The sequence below is a fragment of the Protopterus annectens genome, chromosome 1.part1 (genome assembly GCF_019279795.1).
Source record: "Protopterus annectens isolate FY-2018-M chromosome 1.part1, PAN1.0, whole genome shotgun sequence".
Lineage (NCBI taxonomy): Eukaryota > Metazoa > Chordata > Ceratodontiformes > Protopteridae > Protopterus > Protopterus annectens.
In genome coordinates, this window is record NC_056726.1 from 1371353898 (window position 1) to 1371379683 (window position 25786).

General features: G+C 40.0%; 1 protein-coding gene across 1 annotated transcript in view; it reads left to right on the plus strand.

The window, feature by feature from the left end:
- The first annotated feature begins 1901 nt into the window (after window positions 1–1901).
- The window catches only part of DCC (DCC netrin 1 receptor), a 2283601-nt gene continuing 2259716 nt past the window's right edge, over window positions 1902–25786 (plus strand). Inside the window, exon 1 of the mRNA XM_044089014.1 lies at window positions 1902–1928. Within this exon, the coding sequence (XP_043944949.1) occupies window positions 1902–1928 (27 nt within the window). The remainder of the gene's footprint in view (window positions 1929–25786) is intronic.

Here is a 25786-nt window from a genome sequence, read left to right on the forward strand (position 1 = left end):
CCATTTGATAAACCATGGAGTGCATGCATATTGCATCTATACATTTTTTAAGTTGGGAACTGATCTGAAGGACTGAAAGCTTTCAGTCAGCAACATAAACCAGTGCACCACTATGCACTCACCTTCATCTGGTGAATAAATATCCTGCTGTTAAACACTGCAATTTGCAAATCAAGTAACAAAGTGTATATAACAAGTGAATTAAGTTTAATTCCTGAAGACTCAAATGGTTGTTTTACCAGACTTTGTATTATTGGGAAGAAATTGCATTTAAGACTGATGAGCCTTTCTTGCCTTGCACAGGTGATCCTAATGCAGCTTGCTCATAAAAGTAATTAACATCACTGTGTTTGGTACACAGACTGTTGCAGCACAAGCTGGATCTCATCATAACATTACATGCACATACAAATGTCTATACACAGATCAGCAGAAGCTTAAACTGCCTGTCCAGCCTAGCCATGTACTCACCTAGCATCCACAGCTGTCACCCCTCCCCTTAAATCCATCTCCATTTTCTACCTATGCCATGCCATTTTAGATTTAGAAGTCTGTCTTTGTACTACCCAGCTAGAAAGCCCACTGCATTTATTAACCACTGTGTATGTGAAGAAGGATTTCCTCATGTATCAGCTTGAACTAGATTGTTCAGTGTAGGGGTGTAGCCAGGTTTTTTCAATCTTAGATCCCACATTGCTGCCCCCATCATAAATACATCCCCACCCCTTTCAGTCAGCCATACTGCCCCACACTCATCAGTACCACCCATCCCCACATGATGGCCCATGTGCAAACCAGTATAGGTTTACACAGTACTAAAGCTGTTAACATGTGGTTATATACTGGCTTGAAACACTACACTGTCATGCAGCTTGCTGTCTGAAGTTTTATAACATAGCGATATTCTGCTAAGAATTGCATTGCAAAATGTCATGTACCACGAACACCACAGTCAGTCCCACAGGCATTCACACACAAAGTTAACTGTCATTTATTAGTGTTACACTTGTCCAAGCCTTTGTTATTAGTAGTGTTACACTTGTCCAAGCCTTTGTTATTAGTAGTGTTACACTTGTCCAAGCCTTTGTTATTAGTAGTGTTACACTTGTCCAAGGCTTTGTTAGTAGTGTTACACTTGTCCACACCTTTGTTATTAGTAGTGTTACACTTGTCCACGCCTTTGTTATTAGTAGTGTTACACTTGTCCAAGCCTTTGTTATTAGTAGTGTTACACTTGTCCAAGCCTTTGTTATTAGTAGTGTTACACTTGTCCAAGGCTTTGTTAGTAGTGTTACACTTGTCCATGCCTTTGTTATTAGTAGTGTTACACTTGTCCAAGGCTTTATTATTAGTAGTGTTACAGTTGTCCACGCCTTTGTTATTAGTAGTGTTACACTTGTCCACGCCTTTGTTATTAGTAGTTTTACACTTGTCCACGCCTTTGTTATTAGTAGTGTTACACTTGTCCATGCCTTTGTTATTAGTAGTGTTACACTTGTCCAAGCCTTTGTTATTATTAGTGTTACATTTGTCCATGCCTTTGTTATTAGTAGTGTTACACTTGTCCAAGCCTTTGTTATTATTAGTGTTACATTTGTCCATGCCTTTGTTATTAGTAGTGTTACACTTGTCCAAGCCTTTGTTATTAGTAGTGTTACACTTGTCCACGCCTTTGTTATTAGTAGTGTTACACTTGTCCACGCCTTTGCAGCTCATCAAGGTAGTCAATCCCAGTGAGGTCCACTTGCATAAAAGGTTGTGCACAACACAGCTCATTCGTATGCTTGCACTTCTCTTTTGATTATCAGGATGAGATGTTTGATGCTCTGGTATTTGTTTGTTTAACAAATAAATGTTACCCACCTAAATCATTCACAGGAAACAGACTCCTGACAGTCAATATGAAAATGCAGCACAAGAAGCATGTAGTAAGTGCATTACAATACAATCTAATCCATTCTCTAAGCTGCCATCTCAAACTGGGTAGGACATCAGCTGCTGGTACGGCACCATACCAGGTTATAATCAGCACCATCAATATATGAAACAACACCATTTACCAGGCCAAAACCATCACATGAAAGTGCCTCTCAGCTCAACACACTTGCATGCATTTAATATGACTACTAGGATTAGTTATTTTGTGCTCTGGTTTTAGTTCACTTAATGTTAACAACCTAAACCTTTTGCAAAAAAAAAAAAAACCTTAGCTGGTGCAAGTCTAAACACAGCATATATCATAAATTTGTGCTCAAGTCTTCAACATGACATCTGGGAACATCATTATCTGAATTGTGGCACTGAATTTGTGCAACTGAGATCCAATATTTGATTTGCAAAAACATTTCAGAAAAGACATTTTCAAAACAAATTCTAGAAGGAAGGATCCTTAAAATGACTAACAGAATTGTATAGCAAAATTATACATAGTTAAAAAAATTATAGTTCTGTACAATGCTCCTTATTTAAAATGGACATTATAATTTTGAGAATTCATTTCAACAAATACCTGTACTGCTGTCAATATTTAACAGTTTGATGTCAGTTTTATAAAAAAAGAAAAAAAAAACACATCTGTGAACTACCACCAGCAACTACCTGTGACACACTGAATTTGTGCAACTCAGATGCAGAGTGCAATTTGCAAAAATGCCTGCAAGATGACATTTAAAAAATAATTGTTCAATGACTTGCAACAATCTGATGAATGTTTCCTAAAATTTCATGCAGATATTTACTTAGTTATAATTGTCAATGCAACAGCTAGGAAGGTGCTTGGTATGACATCTGGACAGAGGAAGGATGACAAGGAGACCTGGTGATGGAATGAGGAAGTACAGGAGAGTTACAGAGAAAGAGGTTGGCAAAGAAGAAGTGGTATTGTCAGAGAGATGAAGAAAGTAGACAGGAGTATAAGGAGATGAGGTGCATGGCAAAGAGAGAGGTGGTGAAGGCTAAGGATAAGGCATGTGAAGAGTTGTATGAAAGGTTGGACACTAAGGAGGGAGAAAAGGACCTCTACCGATTGGCTAGACAGAGGGACCGAGATAGGAAAGATGTGCAGCAGGTAAAGGTGATACAGGATAATGAGGGAAACATACTCACAAGTGAGGGGACTGTGTTGAGGAGATGGAAAGAGTACTTTGAGGGGTTGATGAATGAAGAGAAGGAAAGGGAGAGAATGTTGGATGATGCGGGGATAGTGAATCATGAAGTGCAATGGATTAGCAAGGAAGAAGTTAGGATAGCTATGAAGAGGATGAAGAATGGAATGGCTGTTGGTCCAGATGACATACCTGTGGAAGCATGGAGGTGTTTAGGTGAAATGGCAGGGGAGTTTTTAACCAGATTGTTTAATGAAATCTTGGAATGGATGCCTGAGGAATGGAGAAAAAGTGCTTTGGTACCGATTTTTAAGAATAAGGGTGATGTGCAAAGTTGTAGTAACTACAGAGGGATTAAATTGATCAGTCACAGCATGAAGTTATGGGTAAGAGTAGTGGAAGCTAGGTTAAGAAGGGAGGTGATGATTAGTGATCAGCAGTATTGTTTCATGCCAGGAAGGAGCACTACAGATGTGATGTTTTCTCTGAGAGTGTTGATGGAGAAGTTTAGAAAAGGTCAGAAGGAGTTGCATTGTGTTTTTGTAGTCTTAGAGAAAGCATATGACAGGGTGCCTAGAGAGGAGTTGTGGTATTGTATGAGAAAGTCAGGAGTGTCAGAGAAGTATGTAAGAGTGGTACAGGATATGTACGAGGGTAGTGTGACAGCGGTAAGATCTGCGGTGGGAGTGACGGATGTGTTTAAGGTGGAGATGGGATTACATCAAGGATCAGCTCTGAGCCCTTTCTTATTTGCAATGGTGATGGACAGGTTTACAGACGAGATCAGACAGGAGTCCCCGTGGACTATAATGTTTGCAGATGACATTGTGATCTGTAGTGAGAGTAGGGAACAGGTGGAGGAGACCCTGGAGAGATGGAGATATGCTCTAGAGAGGAGAGGAATGAAGGTCAGCAGGACTAAGACAGAATATATGTGCATGAATGAGAGGGAGGATAGAGGAATGGTGAGGATGCAAGGAGTAGAGGTGGCGAAGGTGGATGAGTTTAAATACTTGGAGTCAATAGTTCAAAGTAATGGTGAGTGTGGAAGAGAGGTGAAGAAGAGAGTACAGGCAGGATAGAGTGGGTGGAGAAGAGTGTCAGGAGTGATTTGTGACAGACGAGTACCAGTAAGAGTGAAAGGGAGGGTCTACAAGAGGGTAGTGAGACCAGCTATGTTATATGGGTTGGAGACAGTGGCATTGACAAAAAGGCAGGAGTCAGAGCTTGACGTGGCAGAGTGGAATATGTTAAGATTTGCACTGGGTGTGACAAGGGTGGACAGGATTAGGAATAAGTATATTAGAGGGTCTGCCCAGGTTGGACAGTTTGAAGACAATGCCAGAGAGGCAAGATTACATTGGTTTGGACATGTGCTGAGGAGGGATGCTGAGTATATTGGGAAAAAGATGCTTAGGATGAAGCTACCAAGTAACAGGAAAAGAGGAAGGTCTAAGATAAGGTTTATGGATGTGGTGAAAGAGGACATGCAGGTGGTTGGTGTGACAGAGCAAGATGCAGAGGACAGGAAGAAATGGAAACAGATGATCCACTGTGGCGACCCCTAACGGGAACAGCCGAAAGGAGATGATGATAATTGCCAATGTACTTTATCATTTTTTTTTTCATTAAATGCCAATGTCTCTGTCAAAGCTTAACATTTTGAGGTCATGTTTTCAACATACTCTATACAGACCACCACCTAACCTAAAGCAGTGAACTAGTACATTTGGGATCCCGAATATGATTTGCAAAATGACTGTGAGACATACCTCTCAACCTGTTAGTGCAAAAAATATAGACAAAGCCTGACAGAATGGGGGACAAAGGCCCAAAAATAGGGACATATTTTAAATACTGCTCTTATAAACTTAAACATTTGTTAGAATAGCAGGATTTGTCTTAGCATGCATTTTTCTGATGAATATGAAGTCTGAAACACAAATGTATGTCATTATTTAGTGACTTCAGTCCTCAGATCATCCCAGTAATTTGCCAGAAAACCATGCATTTTATGAGCAACAGACCAAAACGATGAGGCAAAAATCTGGACATTTTGCAAAAATCTGGACAGTTGAGAGGTGTGATGTGAGGCAACATATACCTGTACAGTAGCTCGCAAGAGTTTGTCAGAAGGGTTCTTTGAATGGCTTCCATGAACATTTTATAAAAAAAAAAATCACAACATTTTAAAATTCTGCACAACAATTAGACAATTAAATAGGGCAGAGGAGCTATTCTTTAATGAAATATACTACAAAACATAGCTGCCATATATAAACAATTAAGTGTAAAATTCATACAACAGAAAACACAGATATCCATTTTAAAAGTATAGTAAGAAACTTGGCTGTGTGCATGGTGCAGCTATTACTGCATGCCCAGATGATGCAAGGCATTTGTTCTTTTGGCTTGTGCCTCACAACTTCACTGGGCATGCAGTAATATCTGTACCATGTACACTTCCTTGTGCTTTACTGCACTTACATGTATGTATGTACATGCTATAACTGTGTTAGAACTGCATTTTGTTTGTTATAATTGTTTGCTGTAGATTGAGATGTACCTTTGGTTTCAGAAAGACATTATAAATAAATCATTAATTTATTTAAAAGCCAAACAAGATAGACAAGCTACATGATAGACAAGCTAATTCTAGCTGTTGACAGCTTATATTTAAGCATAGTGCCATACACTTTGTCACTATTCACATCCCCCTTCACCCTCACAGTGGTAAGAACCAGCACCGCTGTTTGACGAGCAGGGTCTTCACAGTATTATTGTCAACATGCTAAACTGCTGCTGTCTCTGAAGTACTTGGAACAAAGAAAAAAATATACAAATACAAAACAACCAGGGACATCTCCCAGAATTCAACTTCTAATAACACTTGTAGCTGCTCACATCTTCAAAGAAACTAGCAGCACTTGAAACCAAGGTGTTTCTAAATAAAACAGCAGGGCAGCCACCACCATATTGATGCTGCGCTGTTCAACTATTAAGGGAGGCACACAACTGCTGTAGGGTCCAATGATCCTTCATTTAACACACACTGCTCATAACTATATCCCCGTTGAACTAAAAGATGAGTAGTTCAGTGCCTTATGGTTCAGACTTCTGCCCCAAGCTTTCACGTCAGGGCTTCAAGTCTTAACCCTTGTTCATCGTTAGAGAGTTTACATGTTATCCATGTGTCTGTGATGGTTTCCCAGGGTATTACAGCCTTTTAACAAAACATCCTGGTTGACTGGCTACTCAGGCAGATGTCCACATATTTTATATTTACTGGTGCCCTTGTGGCTTGGATCATGGCTGAAAAGGGGGTAAGATACAAAAAACATAATAGCTTATGTATGGGTTTTTTGACAACAAATGGTCCAATTGGATCATCCAAAGGGAAATAAGAATTTAAGAGAATGCCACTGTTGTTGGTGGGTCTTGATGTAAAGAATGCATTCAGCAGTGTGAGCTAGCATTTTCTTAATTAGGGAAATATAAACATTTGCATTCCCTGATAAAATAATAAGATTAATTGGGAGGATGTATGAAGGATTGGAGGCATGAATTAAAGTGGGAGGATTCCTCTTGGAAAAATTGTATTTGAACAAATGAACCAGGCAGGGGGGTCCTCTTTTTTCTTTATTATTAGCTTTATATTTAGAGCCATTGGGAAAGACAGTAACAGACTCAGAAATGCAAGCGTATAATTGGTATAGTATTTATTTATTGACTTTTTATTTATTTAACATTTGTTTACTGGGAAAGTCCGACTTGGAATGAGCCAATAACAGCAGATGCACAGGAGGAACAATCCAGATGCATGTCTTTGTTATTCCATGCAATTTCAATTGGTATAATAATCAAGAAAAGTTGGCTTTATTTGCAGATGATATTATTTTGTGCCTGATAAATCCAGAAAAGGACATGTCAATGTTGTAGAACATTTTGAGACAGTTTCAAGTCTTTTTTGGATATAAAGTTAATGAAGATAAAACAAAAGCTATAACCATAAATTATGTATACACACATGAATTGTTTCACAATGCCTATATTTATTGGATACAATAAGATGAATTATTTAGGAGTATGGATTAAAAAGGCTTCTGTTATGGCAGCTAAAGTTATGTGGGAAGAGACTAAACAAATATAATACAAAAAACAAGAAACTGGAGGCTCTTGTTTATGGATATGGATCATAAGATAGAAACAGTGAAAATGTTTTAGTACCTTTAATTTTATGTTTGGGTCAGGCATATCAACAAGAAGAAAAGCTGTAGATAATAATTAATCAACAGTTGAAGGAACTTATTTGTGAAGGGGAGAGGACAACAGTTAAGTGGGATAAAGTGATCCTTCCAAGATAATAAAGTGGCTTAGCATTGCTTCGTATGAAGGGATATTGAAGGGCTGTATTGCTAAGGCTCCTTTACATAATGCACAAAGAAGATTATAATTCAAAATGGAAAGTGATGGTGATGAAACAGGGGAGAAGCTCAAGAAATAAAGACAGAGTGGGATTCTGGATGCAGATCATGAAGGAGAATAATAAGCATTGAGAATAATATAATCATAAAAGCAGCAGAAAGTATTCTAAGAACTAAGCTGACGCAAAAAAGTTGAAAGGAGTGTTTGCCGATAGTGATGACTGCACATAAGGGTACAGAAAATAAGCAAGAGAGGACTGGAATTTGCTGGAGAAAAGTGGAAAGGAACCAAGGTATTAGGGGCAAATAACTAAAGAGGGGGATAAGGTCAAGAAGACATTTGGACTGCAGGCTAGAGACTGTCTTCCCTACCAGGGACTTATATTAGAGTATAGGCAAGGAAACAGGAATAACGGAATCCTAAGTGAAATACCTGCTATCAATATGCTTATCCTGTGCCCCAACTACAATACTGAAGTTATACAGATATTGGTTATGTATTTGCTGGGGATCTACTGATCACTGAAGGTTACATTTTCTGGCCAGCATACCATAAGAAGATGAGATACTCCTAACTGTTTGATGCAATGATATAGCCAGATGCAATGGTTCTTATCTTGCTACAAAGGTAATCATGGCTGTTTATTCCTATTATGTTTTAGGGTCTGCTTTATTTACCAAACTGCTTCTCAGTATCAGTTTTAAGGACAAAGGCTTTTCCATCAGGTCATAAAGAGTGGACACACTGAAAGTACAGTGTGACATTTTTTGGGGGGAGTGCCTATAATGCTGTATTTTGATGCATCAGTTCAAACTAAGGCAAGCACTTGGTTAATGTCATGCACCTGAAAATATCACAATATAATGTAATTTACGTCAGCAGTACTAGGAGCTGTAAAGGCAGTGGGTCTCCTAAATGTGCTGCTGAAGGGTGTTGAGTTCTATAGTTAAGCTACCATTTTAGTCTTAGCTCAACTGTGCGATGGTTATTCTAATCAGAATCTTGGTAGATATGATGCTGAGAAACAAAAAATTGATTGACTCAAAAGTATAGTTCAGCAAAGATGGAAGATCTTCTTACCCAACTTTGTTCATTTTGGTGAACTTGGGGCTAGACTCACTTTGACCCTATCAACTATAACAATTTCTGAAGGAGCAATCTGTTTTTCAGTTAACTTCGGATTCAGTGAGTTGTCTTTCACATATTTATTGGGCACGGATCATTAATAAAAAAACTCTTCAAGCATTTCATTATAACAATTCTCTCTGCAGAATCTGAAATAGTTATAAGACATGTTTTGCTTTGGTTAATGATGAGGTGTAAGTAATATATAATTAAATATGGCATAGTATTACTTGTTGTGATTTTTTAGTCCCATTATGGAAAATCATTTTGAATTTAGAAAAAGTGAGTACTTGAGTGATGTTCCTTGTCACAAAGGTGAACCTTTGATACAATCTGTATTAAATTTTGCATGGCTTATGAAATGAGAAGGCTTAAACATGCAAAACATGGTAATTAGCCTATTAGAAGAAGAATAATGATGCCTACTTATTAATCTAATTAAGCGTTATACTGTGCATTTGTTTTTGGAAAATGCAAGGTAAATCCTTTCCACCCCATTTCCAATTACTTTTCATAATTGATAGAAACAGGCCATTTGGGAGTAGCAGCCTTTTTAGTGTCTCAGCAGTGAAATTAACATCTTTTAATCAAAGAAAAAGGCTCGCACTTCTAATTACAATTGCAGGCTTTTACACAGAGCATTATTTAACCATAGGTGTTCCTTCTATTCCTGGCCTCTGCAATATCCTTTCAAAATAAATGTCTGCTTTTATGAATGGTAGTGTAACATTTATGCAAGCAAAAAGCATATTCAGCTGTCACAAAAATGTTGACTCCATACTGCAAAAACGGCAGCAGCCAAAATCTGTTGTTTATTTCTTTATTGTGATTTCTATGCTGTGAGATAAAATGCAGAATTCAGAATAATTTCATCTTCACACTGAATAAAAAACATTTATACACAACTAGCAAAAATTGTGTCTTTGAACTGCTGACGATCTTTGTGGGAATTATTAAATACAGTAAGATAACAATGACTGTATATGAAATATATCATCTTTGTAATATTAGATTCTTGAAGCATAATATTTTTGAGGTCTACACTCAAAGTGCTATGTGGTGACACTAAAGACGAGCAGCATGGACAGTGGTGTTATCACATCTCAATCTAAGGTTCTCTAGTGTGATTATTGGTTGTGATGCATTCCTATGTGGACTCTGAATGTTTTCCTTGTGATCGTATGGGTTTTCACCCAGGAAATTTGCCAGGTGAATTGGAATCCTACATATTGTTGTAGGTGCGTGTGAGTGAAAGTGAGCAGACAGCCTTTGCAGAATGGGTTTCATTGCCTTCTGCACACTGACTGTTGGGATAGGCTCCAATGTCCTCTTGACCCGCTAATGGATGAAGCAGTTTATTGGAAATTTTGTAACTGGATAGTAAACTGATACAAAAAAATCAAGTTGTTTTCAGCAATCAGAGATGCCTTTTTTTTTGCAGGGAGTACCAAACCTGTTATGTACAGTCTCTCTCTCCATCATTAGCAAATGCACAGTTTAGGAAATGCAATGCACATCCATTAAAACATTCTCTATGTGCTTTCTGTAAATGCAATGAAATCCAGATGTATAGCATGTCACTCACATCAGTAGCACACTGCTGATCTGTAAATGCAATGAAATCCAGATGTATAGCATGTCACTCACATCAGTAGCACACTGCTGATCTGTAAATGCAATGAAATCCAGATGTATAGCATGTCACTCACATCAGTAGCACACTGCTGATCTGTAAATGCAATGAAATCCAGATGTGTAGCACGTCACTCACATCAGTAGCACACTGCCGATCTGTAAATGCAATGAATTCCAGATGTATAGCATGTCACTCACATCAGTAGCACACTGCTGATCTGTAAATACAATGAAATTCAGATGTATAGCATGTCACTCACATCAGTAGCACACTGCTGATCTGTAAATGCAATGAAATCCAGATATATAGCATGTCACTCACATCAGTAGCACACTGCTGATCTGTAAATGCAATGAAATCCAGATGTATAGCATGTCACTCACATCAGTAGCACACTGCTGATTTGTAAATGCAATGAAATCCAGATGTATAGCATGTCACTCACATCAGTAGCACACTGCTGATCTGTAAATGCAATGAAATCCAGATGTATAACATGTCACTCACACCAGTAGCACACTGCTGATCTGTAAATGCAATGAAATCCAGATGTATAGCACATCACTCACATCAGTAACACACTGCTGATCTGTAAATGTAATGAAATCCAGATGTATAACATGTCACTCACACCAGTAGCACACTGCTGATCTGTAAATGCAATGAAATCCAGATGTATAGCACGTCACTCACATCAGTAGCACACTGCTGATCTGTAAATGTAATGAAATCCAGATGTATAGCATGTCACTCACATCAGTAGTACACTGCTGAGGCAGACACAAATCTAAGTGCTGACATGTGATCATTGGTATTGCAGGAGGACATTACAAGACACAGGCCGCATTGTTATTTGGATATGCAATGGCTGTAGACAGTTGTTGCACAACATACCTGTTTAGCACATAGCATCAAATATATACTTTTACATTTACCAGAGACTTTATGAATGACTTAAGTACAATCCTGTCCCTGTGATGAATTCCTCCTGTTCACTTATTTAGTTTAAACTGTACATAGTATATCAAGTGCAACAACAATCCAGTAAAAAACATTTTGTTTCCCATGTCCCTGTTCTCAAATTTGCAAATTGCAGTACTTCAAAGTAAGAGGAATACACTGAAATCCAGCAGTGTCAGAATTAGTATATATTCCCCTCTTCAAACGTTTAGTCTAGCTGTTCCTAAGATCACAAGTGCAAGTTGCAACCTTTGAACTGTCAGAAGTAATCAGACATGAAACTATAATAATTACATTGTGACATATATAGTCCTAATATGTTGCCTTATTCTGAATTTATACTATAGTTAGATGGGACAATGACCATAAGCAATTCTTTGAAGTGCTCAGTCACTCAGTCACTCCCTTCTGTAACAAAACTTGAATTTCTGTTATTTAACCATAAATGACTAATCAGTCATCTAAAAGGTAGAAGGGGATGTGAGGACACATCATATAAACAGTGTCACACATTACAGGGTCCATAAATCTTTTGTTCTCAATTATATTTTCTTAGTTTGAATTGAACACCTTCCCTTCATCAGGTCATGAGGCTGTACTTACAATCTCCCAGGAGAGACGGTATTAAAAACTGTATGCTTAAAAGCTTTTGTAAGTTGACCTATGCAGTACAAGAACAAATTATGGGGGGGGGGGTTAAAATCCCCCAGACTGTAAATGTGATCCTTAGAATAGCAAAACTATAACTGCAAATGTGGGTTATTATATAATATGTCCACTGCTGCTGTATCTCTGTCTATAAGCAGGGGTGCTGGTATCACAACTGCTGACACTGGAAGGGGATGCAGGTAGAGGGAAAGACCCTCAAAAATTATTTACTGTGTTAAAGCAAGTTTCAGTTTCCACCATTTTTAAATTAGTTTATTGTCTAAGTGCTTGCAGTTTCAGAAGGTGAACATTTAACTGGGAGACAGTTCTTCTGCTTCTGCTAGTGATGTAGAAGTCCTTTTAGGGAAAACCCATCTCTTGCTTCTGTTGTGAGGTGGATTGTGCGGCTCCTGAATCTAGAAGGTATTTGTATCATGGTGCTTTAGCTCTTCAATGGTATTTTGGCATCTCATCTCAAAAAGGACCTCTCTTCTAAGAAAGTAATCTAGACTCCTTTGCCAGAGCTCTAAGAAAAGTGAGAACAAACTGACCTAAGTCATCCTTTGTTGACAAATATTAATAATAAAGCCATGGATACTGCATTATGGTATCAACATTATATGTAGCTGCATGAAAGTCACTTTGAGAAATTGCAAAGATAAGTTTATTAACAGTTTTTTTCCCTAATATATCTGACATGAGTTAATTTTTCTTCGGAGCTCAACTAAGCAGGGGAGCCTGGAAATGGGTCACAGAACACAAACAACTGACAGACATATGCCATGATAGTTGTAGTGTATGTCCTGTTATCAAGTCTCTCCAAGTTATAAGATTCCTTACTGGACATGTGGAAACCAGACACTGAGATGCATTAGATTTAAGTAGTGCAACAGCAATTCGAACAGAACCTGCTGAATTCTTTCTTAACATCAGTGTATACACTTGTTGCTGCTGTCAGCATCAATGTCATTTTATCCATTTTGTACATGGGGTCAGAGTGTCACATCAAAAGTCACCATCACCTAGAGCCAATGTTCACACCAACAACAAACTCTTAATTGACAGAAGGTGAAAAACTGATGTGTTTCCAGATTGTGTAAATGTTTTCTCATATGGAGATTAAGGTAAGCATGAACTCTTTGTAGACAGTAGAGCACTGATGTGTTTCCAGGTTGTTTAAATGGTTTCCCCCTACATAGCTTACAAAAAATGTGAAATAGACTTTCATAATTATCATTTATGTGCTTTATATAGTAATTCAAGCTTTTTTTTAGGTAGCATTAGAATGCTGTCTTTATCTGTCCCCAGTGGGCTAACGGATAAGGCATTGACCTCCTATGCCAGGGATTGTGGGTTTGAGCTCCATCTGGGGTGATATAATCTTGATGCAAGGTGAGCTTTTAAACTTTCTTTGTGGCACAAGGTGTAAGTATGGTGAGCTTAAATAAAAAGGACAGTTGATGCAGCATTTGAATCTGGCTGACAGATATTTAGGGTTAGGGGTCAGTGTAATGGTTAAGGTATTTACCTCACAAGGTACAGGGCTTGATTCTCAACTTTGAAAGGGAAATTGGATAGGCTTAAAATGACAGGGAAGTGTTGCTAGCCTACTACTTACTTACCTATGAATCTAATTATAGTGCAGAGTAGACGTCACCATCATCACCATCATCATGAGAGCACCACCAAATGAATAGCCCTCAGAGGTGAAATGGATAAAACAAAAATATATGTTATCTTTCTCACCTTTAGACTCAAAAAGCTCAAATTCTCAGTCTTCATATGAAGAGGTGATTTAGATTGGGAACAGGAAAGCTCCTCATTTAATGTCTAACATGAAATGATTATTGCTTAAATGTTTTGTAATCTGTTTTCGGAACTTTTCTCCTTGGGAATCTGCTGACAATGGGACATTGTCTCATTCGGACTTTCCAGGTTACCAATGGCCCGATAAAATAAAATAATATAAAATAAATTGTTTATGTCTGCTATCAGGGAATGCCAAATGAACAGAACAAAGGTCAGCGCTGGTTAAAAATATTAATCAGCCAAAAATTACCGATAGTCTAGTACCATGTAATTCACTCTAAACGCATCTCATTGTTATGTTCATTAATCATCTTATGGACAACACTTAATCATAATCACTTAACAACTGGTATCATAACCAGGAGGTCGTGTCTGTCATGATAAAATGTATCTGATGTGGGGAGTCCTCACTTCTGATATGCAAGCAATTAGTTATCATGCAGATTGGATGAGGCAAAATGATATGGAGAAATATCCCTAGATATATGAGTCAGAGGTATGCTTGCCTTTGAGAAAGTCTGTATTAAGTTTGTAATCAAAATTAGTTACATTTTCTATCCCTGTGGGATGTACTGTCGGAGTTACTGGGTGGGTGGACTGGTTTGACAAGGGAGATGATTTTTCTAAGCTATTCATAAGTTCATAGGGTAGTACTAGGCTATCGGCCCTAGGGCCTATACAAGTCTAGCCATAACAATTCCCTGGCTATTTCTTCCCACAGTATTTACTTCCTTGGACCCCTGTCAAGCAGGGCGACTGATGTGATCCCGGGGTGAATTTCATATCTCCCATCCAATCGTCGAGGTTCCTTTTGAAGAGGGCCAATGAGGTGCTCTGCTTGACATGTATGGGCAGTCTATTCCAGAGTCTGGGGAATCTCTGGGTCAGGAACTTATCCCTCCAGCATGTTTTGTTCATTGTGATGACAAGGTTTATATCCCTGGAGCATGTGGCTCTGAGGGATTGGGATTTCTTTAAGTGCAGCATGTCCAACAGCTCTGGGTTTGACATGGCCTTGTATGTTAAGCAGAGATTGCCTCTGAGTAGACAATATGAGACAGTATAGCTGGAGTTTTTTTAGATGGTCAACATAGGGCATCTGCTTTAGGCCTGTGATTCTTTTAGTGAGGTATTTCTGTGGCCTTTCCAGTTGTTGCAGATGTCTTGAGAGGTACATACCAAACGGGCTGTTGTATTCTATAATGGGTCTAATGAGGGATGAGTACAGTGGGACAATAACCTCCTTTTTTGTGGATAAAACAGCCTTAGTGCCATATAGAAGGATTTCCTGACTATTGTGGTGATGTGGTTATCGAAGGTGAGACCACTGTCCACTTGTGTCCTTAAGTCTCTTATCAAACTTTCAGTGTTCAGTGTACTGACACCTATGTGGTAATTCACAGGTACATGTTTTTTCCCAAAGGGGATAACTATACATTTCTTGGCATTGAGCTTGAGCCCATGGCTCTGACACTAAGCATCTGTTTCTGTAAGGCCCTTTTGTAAAATATCCACATCATTTGTGGAATTCAATAATGACTCCCAGTTTGTAGTCATCGGCAAACTTTGTTAGCCAGAGTCCCTTAGTGTTGGCCTGCACTTCAAAGATGCAGAATCAGAATTGCCTAGAGATGGTAAGGTCTTGTACTGTCTAATTGTAGTAGCTGCCAAAAAGCAATTACTAGAAAATGGAAATCAAAGTCTAAACCAAATGTACTAGAAGTAGTGAATATAGTAACACAGATAAAACAACTGGAATTGGGATCTTTAGAATGGTCTATATTATAACATCGAAAACTACAAAGATCGAATGTTATAATATAGAACCCTAGACATTGAAATCCGCAAACATCGAACAGTCAGAATAGCGATTTTTTTTTCCCAGGGAAAAAAAATTGCTATTCTGAGAAACATACACACAACACAAACACACACAAAAAACAGCAATCCACACACACACACTTAAATTCCTACAACTAAACTAAACTTTACATACACTACTAGCTATCCACTTACCTTAACCCAACCCTAACCCTAAGGTCCGTCACTATCGCACACTCACCTCACCTGCGCCCTAACCCTAACTCACCTAACCTGCCCCCCAACCCTAACCTACACACAATCGCACACTTACCTGAACCCGACCCGTAACGTTCCAACATATCGAAAGCTGAAAACAGTGAAGCCACAGCAAAGGCCCACCGAATTCTTTCCCTGGGAAAGAATTCAGTGTCCTGCACCTTCGCTGTTTTCAGCGTTCAACAAAACTGGTTCGATATTATAACATTCGAACTTTATAAAATTCGATGTTATAATATAGACCCCTTTAGAAAAGGGTAGGAGCAAACTACATAGGAAAAAATGGGAATTGTGGGAACAATACATAAAGTGAAAGAATGAGGTTTAAAAGAAGACAGGCCTTAAATGAGCTATGTAATGTTTGACTGAAAATGATTGGGTAAATTATGAGTGATGTGTAATGTTTGCATCTGGGAGTGTTTCAGTTTGGTTTGTGATGTAAAATGTTTGCAACTAGGATTGTGTCAGTGTAGGTTTTGTTCATTTATATAAATGTATGATTACCTAGGTCATAAGTGATGGTTTATTAAAGATGTTTCTTGTTTAAAAAGGGGCAGGAATTGAATAATTTATGTAATGTTGCTTAGGTTATCTGATATAATATATATGAAGTATAATGTTTGTTAATATTAATCTGTTACTACAGTTTGATTACTTTTGTATAAAAGTAAATTTGCCTAGGTCTCAAGTGATAATTCAATAAAGGTGTTTAAAAAAGAATACAAATATTATACCTGAAAAAAAAATATTAGCTACATTTTCTGAAGAGAAGTGTAACAGTCTTTGCTGCTCCTTCAACTAAGGCTTCACTTACGAGAGCAGACGTTACAAGAAATCCTTGTTCACTCTTTTTCTTGTGGGTCAGAAAGCCTACTAAATGCTCATCCAGGGTTTATCTTCCCACAGAAATAGGGAGCACATGGCAAGACTGCAGGGGGCTCCATGAGAATTGTGGATTACAAGAGTTGCGGGGTCTTGAAGACTACAACTTCTACTCCCAACTCCTTATCTTGCACTCGCCTGACTTGTTCTCAATAACTAAAGATAAAAATCCTGTTTATTGTGCACCCCCATTACAGAAGACTTGATAATAATTCCCTAAAATGATACCCCTTCCCAGTCCATTTCCTGATTTTGTCTCCTCATTGTGACAAGAAATGTGCTGAACTTTGATTGGCTGTGGTAACGAGAGGCAGTCTTGCATCAGTGGAACCATCAGCAGTCAATGCAATTATGTAAAGTTGCAAGAGAAAAACAAAGACATTCACAGAAGGACAAGTTATGTCTAGCACTGTAACATTAAGCTTATATTGTTCTTTCTTGCAGATGCCTCGTACTTGATACAAATCACTGCTGCATTTTCTAAAACTGAATTAAAAACTGCAATGAAGCTATGATGTTTCTCTTGCAGATGAGTACAGATGAGTACAGTCTGATAGTTGAAATTATTTCATAACATTCAGGGTATATCTATGGAATCAGCTTTAAAAGTGGTGATGTAACAATGATGCAATTATGCCACACTTTATCATACCAGTATTATTGGCTCAAACACAGAGTATATTGTTCTTATTTTCTAAGTTTCACACAGAAAAGAATTTGCTTTTTGTTAGCTAGTGATTAAAGGAAAATGTTACACTCCTCTTTGACAGCTTTCTCACCAGTGCACAATGATAATCACTTTAATATTTTCTAAAACGCATAATCAACCTAAATACTATTTAGAGCTTGGGTTTTTCTTTAGGTATTTGATGTGACATATTTAATATATATATCCTACAAATTGCTTCCGGCAAAAATTCCACCATGCCATCCACTACTCCTTTCTGATGCTAGATCAAGTAGAAGTCCAACATTTTTAATGTGTCAGTTGCAATGAAATGTTTTAATAGTTTTAGAAAAATATGAGCAATTCATAGTGGTATTTAGCAAGATGTTCTTCATCTCACATTGCTGCAGTCCTAACACTAGGGTAGTCCGCTGTCCCAGTCGGCCCGAATACCAAAGTATAAGGCTGACGTCGGTCAAGGCGCATTTGTCTGACATCAGGACGTCAGGGTACAAATGCGCATGACCGACGTCATATCCTCAGTCTTTTTTGCCGCATGGTCCGATGCAGAAGCAGTATTGCGAGTGCAGGTTGGCATTCTGAAATTTTCTGAAGTCGGAGTTTCAGACCGAATCAAAGTTGGCTAAGTACCCCGTTGGGGAATATTTTGGTTTTTCTTGCCTCAGTATTTAACCGGATGTCAGAAAAAGTGAATAACTGTATTTCTTGTGGGAAACAGATACCTCATAGAGATTACCATACATTGTGTATACCTTGCTTAGGGCCTGAGCACGACGTTGTTGGCTGTCGCTCTTGTGCTAGATTTAACAAACGCACTATTAAGAGAAGATTAGATTGTGCCAGGTTAGTTTTTGGGAAGCGTTGTAATTACAACATGCCGTCGGATGCTCCGATGCCCGCTTCGTCTAAAAAGTGCAAAGACAAAGCAGCGAAGCCTAGGGTAGAAGAACCGTCTGTCCCGGACGTCGGTTCTTTAGAGGGCTCAGCGGAGCCGGTGGTTCTACCAGAAGTTCCTTTGGATTCTCAGGGAGAGACTTTACTGTTACAAGATGTGTCCTCTCAGGAGGTAGGCCAGGCTGAAGGGGCTTCTCAGGTAGCTGTTCTCCCCTCCCTTCCTAAGGTGGTTAGGACCTCCCCTTCTGTTTCCAAGGCTCCTTCTAGAGGCCGGCCAGGGTTAACTTCAGTGGGGGTCTCCTCTAGTTCTTCAGGGTCTCTGCCTAAGAAACATATGCTTAAAATGGCAGAAGATTTGATTACTATGATTAGAGGTTCTTTACCCCCCCCTGATAAGAGGCCTAGGGTGGAACCTGAGCTTGAGAGTTTTGAGCAGTGTTCGAGGCTTCTGAGTCTTCAGCTGAAGACTTGCAGGAGTATCCTCCTTATTCTGATTCTGATGTAGATGACTCTACACCTTGGCTTCTCCTCCTGAGGATTTTTCTTTTTCAGAGACTCTTCATTCCATGAGGGAGCATTTTAAATGGGAAGGTCAAGATTTCTCTGATTCTAGGAAAAGACTTAGGGAATTTTTGTTTCTACCCCAGCATAGGCCTTTAGCTATACCTCCTGTTCTGGATGTGGTAGAGGATGTTTTGCAGAGGCTTCCCTGAACCCTGATTCTTTGCCTCCTGCCCCAGTTAAACCGGACAGGTATTATAGAGTGCCTGAAGCTCATAAGTATCTTTTAAGAGTCCTAGGGCAGACCCAGAAACTGTTTCTCAGGGCCCTAAAGGGGTTAAGGCTTCTGTTGTTAAAAATCCTGTTCCTTCTGATAAAGAGGCAAGGGCTTTGGATAGATGGGGTAAAAGGTGTATACTTCTTCCACTTTAGCCATGAGGGCTTTGAATTGCCAGTTTCACATGTTGAAATACCAAAATTATCTCCTTTCACAATTGAAGTCTAAGGTAGATGCTCTGGCGGAAGGTATTGAGTGTAAAGAATTGCAGGATTTGGTTCATGTTTCTGAACAGGTGGGTAAGCATTCCTTGCAATGTGGTTTTGATGCTGTACAGGCCTCTTCGAGGGTGGCAGCCACTGGTTCTGTTCTTCGCAGGCACGCCTGGCTGAGGGATCAGAATTTAGCTGAACATGTAAAGACAAGGATTTTAGATGCTCCTTTACAATCTGATGTGTTGTTTGGTGCGCCTGTGGAAACAGTTTTAAAGAAAATGGAGGACAAGGCTAAGTCTATGCAGACTGTTAAAGATTTTTTGCAGGTTCAGCCTCCAAAGTTTAGTAGAAATTGGCCTACTAAGGGGTGGACTTATCCTTCTTATGATTCTCAGTCTAGGGGTAGATCTAGACGTGGTAGGGGCAGAGCTCAAGGTTCTTTTAGGCCTAGAACAGGCAGTTCGCCTGCCCAGTCTTCTGGTGAGGGCAGGGGTCAGTCCTTTCGTAAGCAGACCCAATGACTTGCCTTTTCAACTGCCAGAGCCTTCTCGTCTGGCAGCACCTTTGGGAGGAAGGCTGGCACTTTTCAAAGAAAATTGGAGTGTTATTACCCAAGACAGATGGGTATTGGATATCGTTCACCACGGTTACAGGTTTTATTTCCATACCTTGCCTCCATTCAAAGGCATGCCAGACATTCCTCCTATACAAAGAAAAGAGGCTCACAAGCAAATTTCTCTGTTGCTCCAGATAGGGGCCATTCAGCCGGTTCCTGTGCCAGAAAGGGGCCTAGGATTTTATTCTCGCCTGTTCCTAGTACCAAAAAGGGGAACACGTGGAGACCAATTTTGGATTTGTCTATCCTCAACACTTATTTGGACATTCCCAAGTTCAAAATGTTGACGTTACAACAGCTTTTACCTCTGCTGGGCAAAGATCACTGGATGGTAACTTTAGATCTCAAGGAGGCTTACCTTCATGTGCCTATCAGACTCAGTTGCAGGAAGTATCTGCGTTTCCGAGCTGGAAATTCACATTATCAGTTCTCTGCATTGCCCTTTGGCTTATCTACTGTGCCCAGAGTATTCACAAAAGTTCTGGCTCCAGTTGTAGCTTTTTCAGGCTAAAAGGAATACAAATCTATCCTTACTTGGACGACTGTCTGATTCTGGCTCAAGAAAAGGACGAGCTTCTTCAGCATCTGGAATATGTGATAGCAGTGCTAAGATGCCTGGGGTATTCTGTGAACGAAATAAAGTCCAGTCTAGTACCCTCTCAAGACATGTGCTTTCTGGGTGTGAGACTGAATACAGCAGCCCAGATGGCCTTTTAACCCCGGACAAACAAAAGAGTCTATCCCTTTACTTCCATCAACTATCTCATCAGTCCGTGCTGACTGCAAGGACAGTCCTTCAAGCATTAGGGTTCATGGCATCTTGTATTCTGGTGCTTCCCAATGCCAAACTGCATATGAGGAAGCTGCAATGGTATCTGAAAAATGTATGGACACAGCACTGCCAGGATTTGGACACTGTCATTCCAATAATACCTTGCATTCAAAAGGAATTTTTGTGGTGGGCTCAGGAATGTCACCTAAACAAGGGACTCTCTGTGACCCGGCCAGAGGCGAGTCAGATTCTAACGACAGATGCCTCAGACATAGCTTGGGGAGCTCATCTGAATGGAAAGTGGATACAAGACAAGTGGCCTGCCAGACTACAGCATCTACATATCAACATGAAGGAGATGTTAGCAGTCCAGTTTGCATTAATGGCTTTCAAGGAGTTACTTCTTCCAGGGCAGGTGTTGATTCTAACAGACAACACTACTGTCATGTGGTACATCAACAAGCAAGGGGGAACACATTCTTATCCTCTATGCAGGCAAGCAATGATTTTGTGGGAGACTGCGCTCAGCTTGCAGCTAAATCTACAGGCAAGGTTTCTGCCAGGAGCACAGAACTCCTTAGCAGATGTGTTAAGCAGGCAAATCATGGATCCCCACGAGTGGAAACTGGATCTTCATGTATTTCGACAATTGACAGTGTCCTGGGGAACTCCAGACATAGATCTGTTCACTTCTCCACTAAACCGCCAGCTGCCAAAGTTTTGCACGAAAAGGTTTCATCACACAGCTTGGAAAGTGGATGCTCTTTCGTTCAGTTGGGAAAATCTTCATGTGTATGCCTTTCCACCTCTGCCTCTCCTCCCAAAGGTACTCCTAAAGGTCAGACAAGACAAGCCAAGGATGATTTTGATAGCTCCAGATTGGCCTCGGCAACACTGGTACCCATTACTGAGGAGTCTGGTAAGGAAGCCTCCATGGCCTTTACCTTTAATTCCACACCTTTTGTCTCAGAGGGACGGTCATCTCCTCAATGTCAAGCTTCACTCTCTTCATCTAACAGCCTGGCATATTCTGTTTTGAACCACAGCAGGTCTCAACTTCCTCAACAAGTTTTGAATGTGATTATGGAAGCCAGAAGGCCTAGTACACGTAAAGTGTATGCAGAAAAATGGAAGAGATTTTTATTTTGGAGTGCAGCAAAGGATTTGGATGTTTCTGAGCCTAATTTGAGTGTGGCTCTTCAATATCTTACTGAGTTATTGGACAAAGGTTTGTCTTTCTCTTCCATTAAGATTCATGCTGCAGCAATTTCATCTCACTATGATTGTGACCCACCATTGTTTTCTCATCCTTTGTTCAAGCAATTTCTTAGAGGGGCAAAGAATATAAGACCCCCACGTAGAGCTCCTACTCCTGCTTGGGACCTCAATTTTGTGTTGGAGAAACTTACTCTACAACCTTTTGAGCCTGCGGCTACTGCTGAATTGAAATACTTGTTCATAGGTTCATAGGTTCATAGATTAGTACTAGGCTAACTGCCCTTGCGAGCCATTGTCATGGAAGACTGCTTTTTTGTTGGCCATTACTTCTGCAAGAAGGGTTTCTGAATTGCAGGCCCTTATGGCGGTTGAGCCTTTTTTGATTTTTCATAAGGATAGGGTATCATTACGTACTAATCCTTCATTTATGCCTAAGGTGGTTTCTAGTGTGGCTTTAAACCAAACTATTCATTTGCCTACTTTTTATGCAAATCCCCAAAATAAGGGGGAAAAGATTTTGCACACTTTAGATGTACACAGGCAGTTGCGTTATTATTTAAGCAGGACTAGGGATTTTAGGCAGTCTCAGCAGTTGTTTGTTTCTTTTGCTTTGAGTTCCCAGGGAAAGCCTGTGTCAAAACAAACTATATCTAAGTGGATTGGGTTTTGCATTGCATTCTGTTATTCCCATCATGGCAAGGAGATTCCAGCTGGGATTAGGCCTCATTCCACGAGGGCTACTGCCACTTCAACAGCATTCCTAAGGGGGGTGGCAACTAAGGATATTTTGGAGGCAGCTACTTGGAGTTCAGTGCATACTTTCTCCAAGCATTACCACCTTCCTCTCTATTCTAAATCCAGGGCTGGTTTTGCCACTGCTGTGTTGCAGGGCATTTTGGCAGCTCCTGCTTCATTATAGTTTAGCCATCCTCCCTTACCTCTGCTTTGGGATTCTACCCAAGTGTTAGGACTGCAGCAATGTGAGATGAAGAACATAGTACAGTTTTGTACCTACCATAAATGTAGATGTTCGAAGATCCACATTGCTGCAGTCCAATTTACCTCCCTCCTTCCCTCTGTGTTTAGGGGTGGTTGTGTGGGTGGGGTTCTATTTTTGTAAATTTGTATATATTGTACATATATTAGGTACAGGAGTGTTTGGTGTTTTTTGGTTTTGGCCTTATCTTTTTAGGGTCTTCTGACATCTGGGGCAAGAAAAGACTGAGGATATGACGTCGGTCATGCGCATTTGTACCCTGACGTCCTGATGTCAGACAAATGCGCCTTGACCGACGTCAGCCTTATACTTTGGTATTCGGGCCGACTGGGACAGCGGACTACCCTAGTGTTAGGACTGCAGCAATGTGGATCTTCGAACATCTACATTTATGGTAGGTACAAAACTGTACTTTTCAGAGCTGTCTTTCCCAAACCTAATTATGCATGAAGCTTATAATACATGAAACTGAGGATCTTGTGCAAACCATTCTGGATATATATGATTTCTGAGTTATCTCAGGATGTAATTTAGAACAACTGAAATGTATTCACCAAGACTGATGAAATAATTCTAAATATGTTTTAGGCTAAAGATAGGACTCTTGAGTGTTTTAAAATTTAATATGCCATGCACACAACATACATAAAAGTTTATGATCCAGTACAGGATGTCTGCAAATACACAGACAGGCACACATATTGTAAAGCCCTCAAAAAACATTGTAGGTAGCACTTTTAAGGGAAAAAATAGACTTTTTGTCTTATACAGCCATAATGCCTATCTCACCTTGCTTTTGAAATAAACAGTAGTACTATCTTCAACATTGTCTTTGGCACAAATGCACTCTCTGCTCTATCAACAGGCTGCACACTGCACTTAACATCAAAGTGGAAACCTTCAGGCCCCTACCACACCTTGGATCCAGCTCTGAGTGATCAATAACTCCACCAGCTACCATACCTAGGATCCAGCTTTGAGTGACCAATAACTCCACCACCTACCATGCCTAGGATACAGCTGTCAGTGATCGATAACTCCACTACCCACCACACCTAGGATATAGGTCTGAGTGGTAGAAAACTGCACTACCCACTACACCAGGGATCCAACTCTGATTAGTAGATAACTTCACTAATTACCACACATGGGATCCAGCTCTGATTAGTAGATAACTTCAATAATTACCACACATGGGATCCAGCTGTGAGTGGTCGATAACTGCACTGCCTGCCACACCTAGGATCCAGCTCTGCTTGGTTAATAACTCCACTACCTAACACAAATGGGATCCAGCTCTGAATGGTGGTAAACTCCTCTACCTAGCACACCTAGAATCCAACTCTGAGTGGTAGATAACTGCACTACCTACTGCACCTGGTAGCCAACTCTGATTGGTAGATAACTTCACTACTTCCCACAACTGGGATCCAGCTCTGATTGGTTGATAATTCCACTACCTATCACACCTGGGATCCAACTCAAATTGGTAGGTAATTCCACCACCTACCCACCTCTGATCCAGTTCTGACTGATAGATAACTATACTACCTACCACACTGGGGTAGATAACTCCACTACCTACCACAGCTGGATCCAGCTCTGAGTGCTAAATAACTCCACTACCTACCACTACTGGAATCCGGCTCTGAATGGCCAATAACTCCACCAGTTGCTACACCTGGGATCCAGCTCAGATTTGTAGATAATTGTACTACCTACCTCACCTGGGATCCAACTCTGGTTGGTAGATAATCCCCCCTACCTACCACACCTGGGATCTAGCTCTGAGAGGTAGATAATGCTACTAACTACCACACCTGGGATCCAGCTGAGTGGTAGATAACTGCACTACCTACCACACTTGGGATCCAGCTCTGAGAGGTAGATAATGCTACTAACTACCACACCTGGGATCCAGCTGAGTGGTAGATAACTGCACTACCTAACACACTTGGGATCCAGCTCTGAGAGGTAGATAATGCTACTAACTACCACACCTGGGATCCAGCACTGAGTGGTAGATAACTGCACTACCTACCCCACCTGGGATCCAGCTATGAAAGGTAGATAACTCCACTTCCTACCTCACCTGGGATCCAGCTCTGATTGGTAGATAACCTCCCTACCTACCACACCTGGGATCCAGCTCTGAGAGGTAGATAATGCTACTAACTACCACACCTGGGATCCAGCTCTGAGTGGTAGATAATTCCACCACCTTTCACACTTGGGTTCCAGCACTGAGTGGTTGATAACTCCACTACCTACAACACCTAGGATCCAGCTCTGAGTGGTAAATAACTCCCCTACCTACCACACCTGGGTTCAGCTCTGATTCCTAGACAACTACACTACCTACCACAGCTAGGATCCAGCTCTGAGTGGTCAATAACTGCACTGTCTACTGCATCTGGGATCCAGCTCGGATTGATAGATAACTCCACTACCTTCCACACCTGGAATCCAGCTATGAGTTTGCATAACTCCACTACCAGGTGCCACTTCACAGCAGGTCCTAAATAAGTTGTCATTCTTATAGCCTCTAATGCCCTTAGGCAGGCTGCATAACATACATAACAGGGAGACAGTGCTTTGGTTTAGTCTTTATTTACACATTTCCTTCAAACTATTAGATATTTTTATATTATTTATGTGTAATTAAATATTATTGTATATTATCTGTGTATACTAGTTAATATGTTTATATTATGGTTTCATATTTTAAGTATGTGCTTCCCAGCATGGTTCAAAAAAGGTTCATGTAGACCCGCACCCTACCATCATTAGCACATTCAGATAAATAAATAGGTTTACCATTGATATGTTGAAATGCAACTTGTCGAAAGACAGTTGCATGAAAGGACGTTTTCAAGATCACAATTAGTGGAATACAAATGCATTGAATGTGCGATGAGCGAATGCACATTGACATTCGCT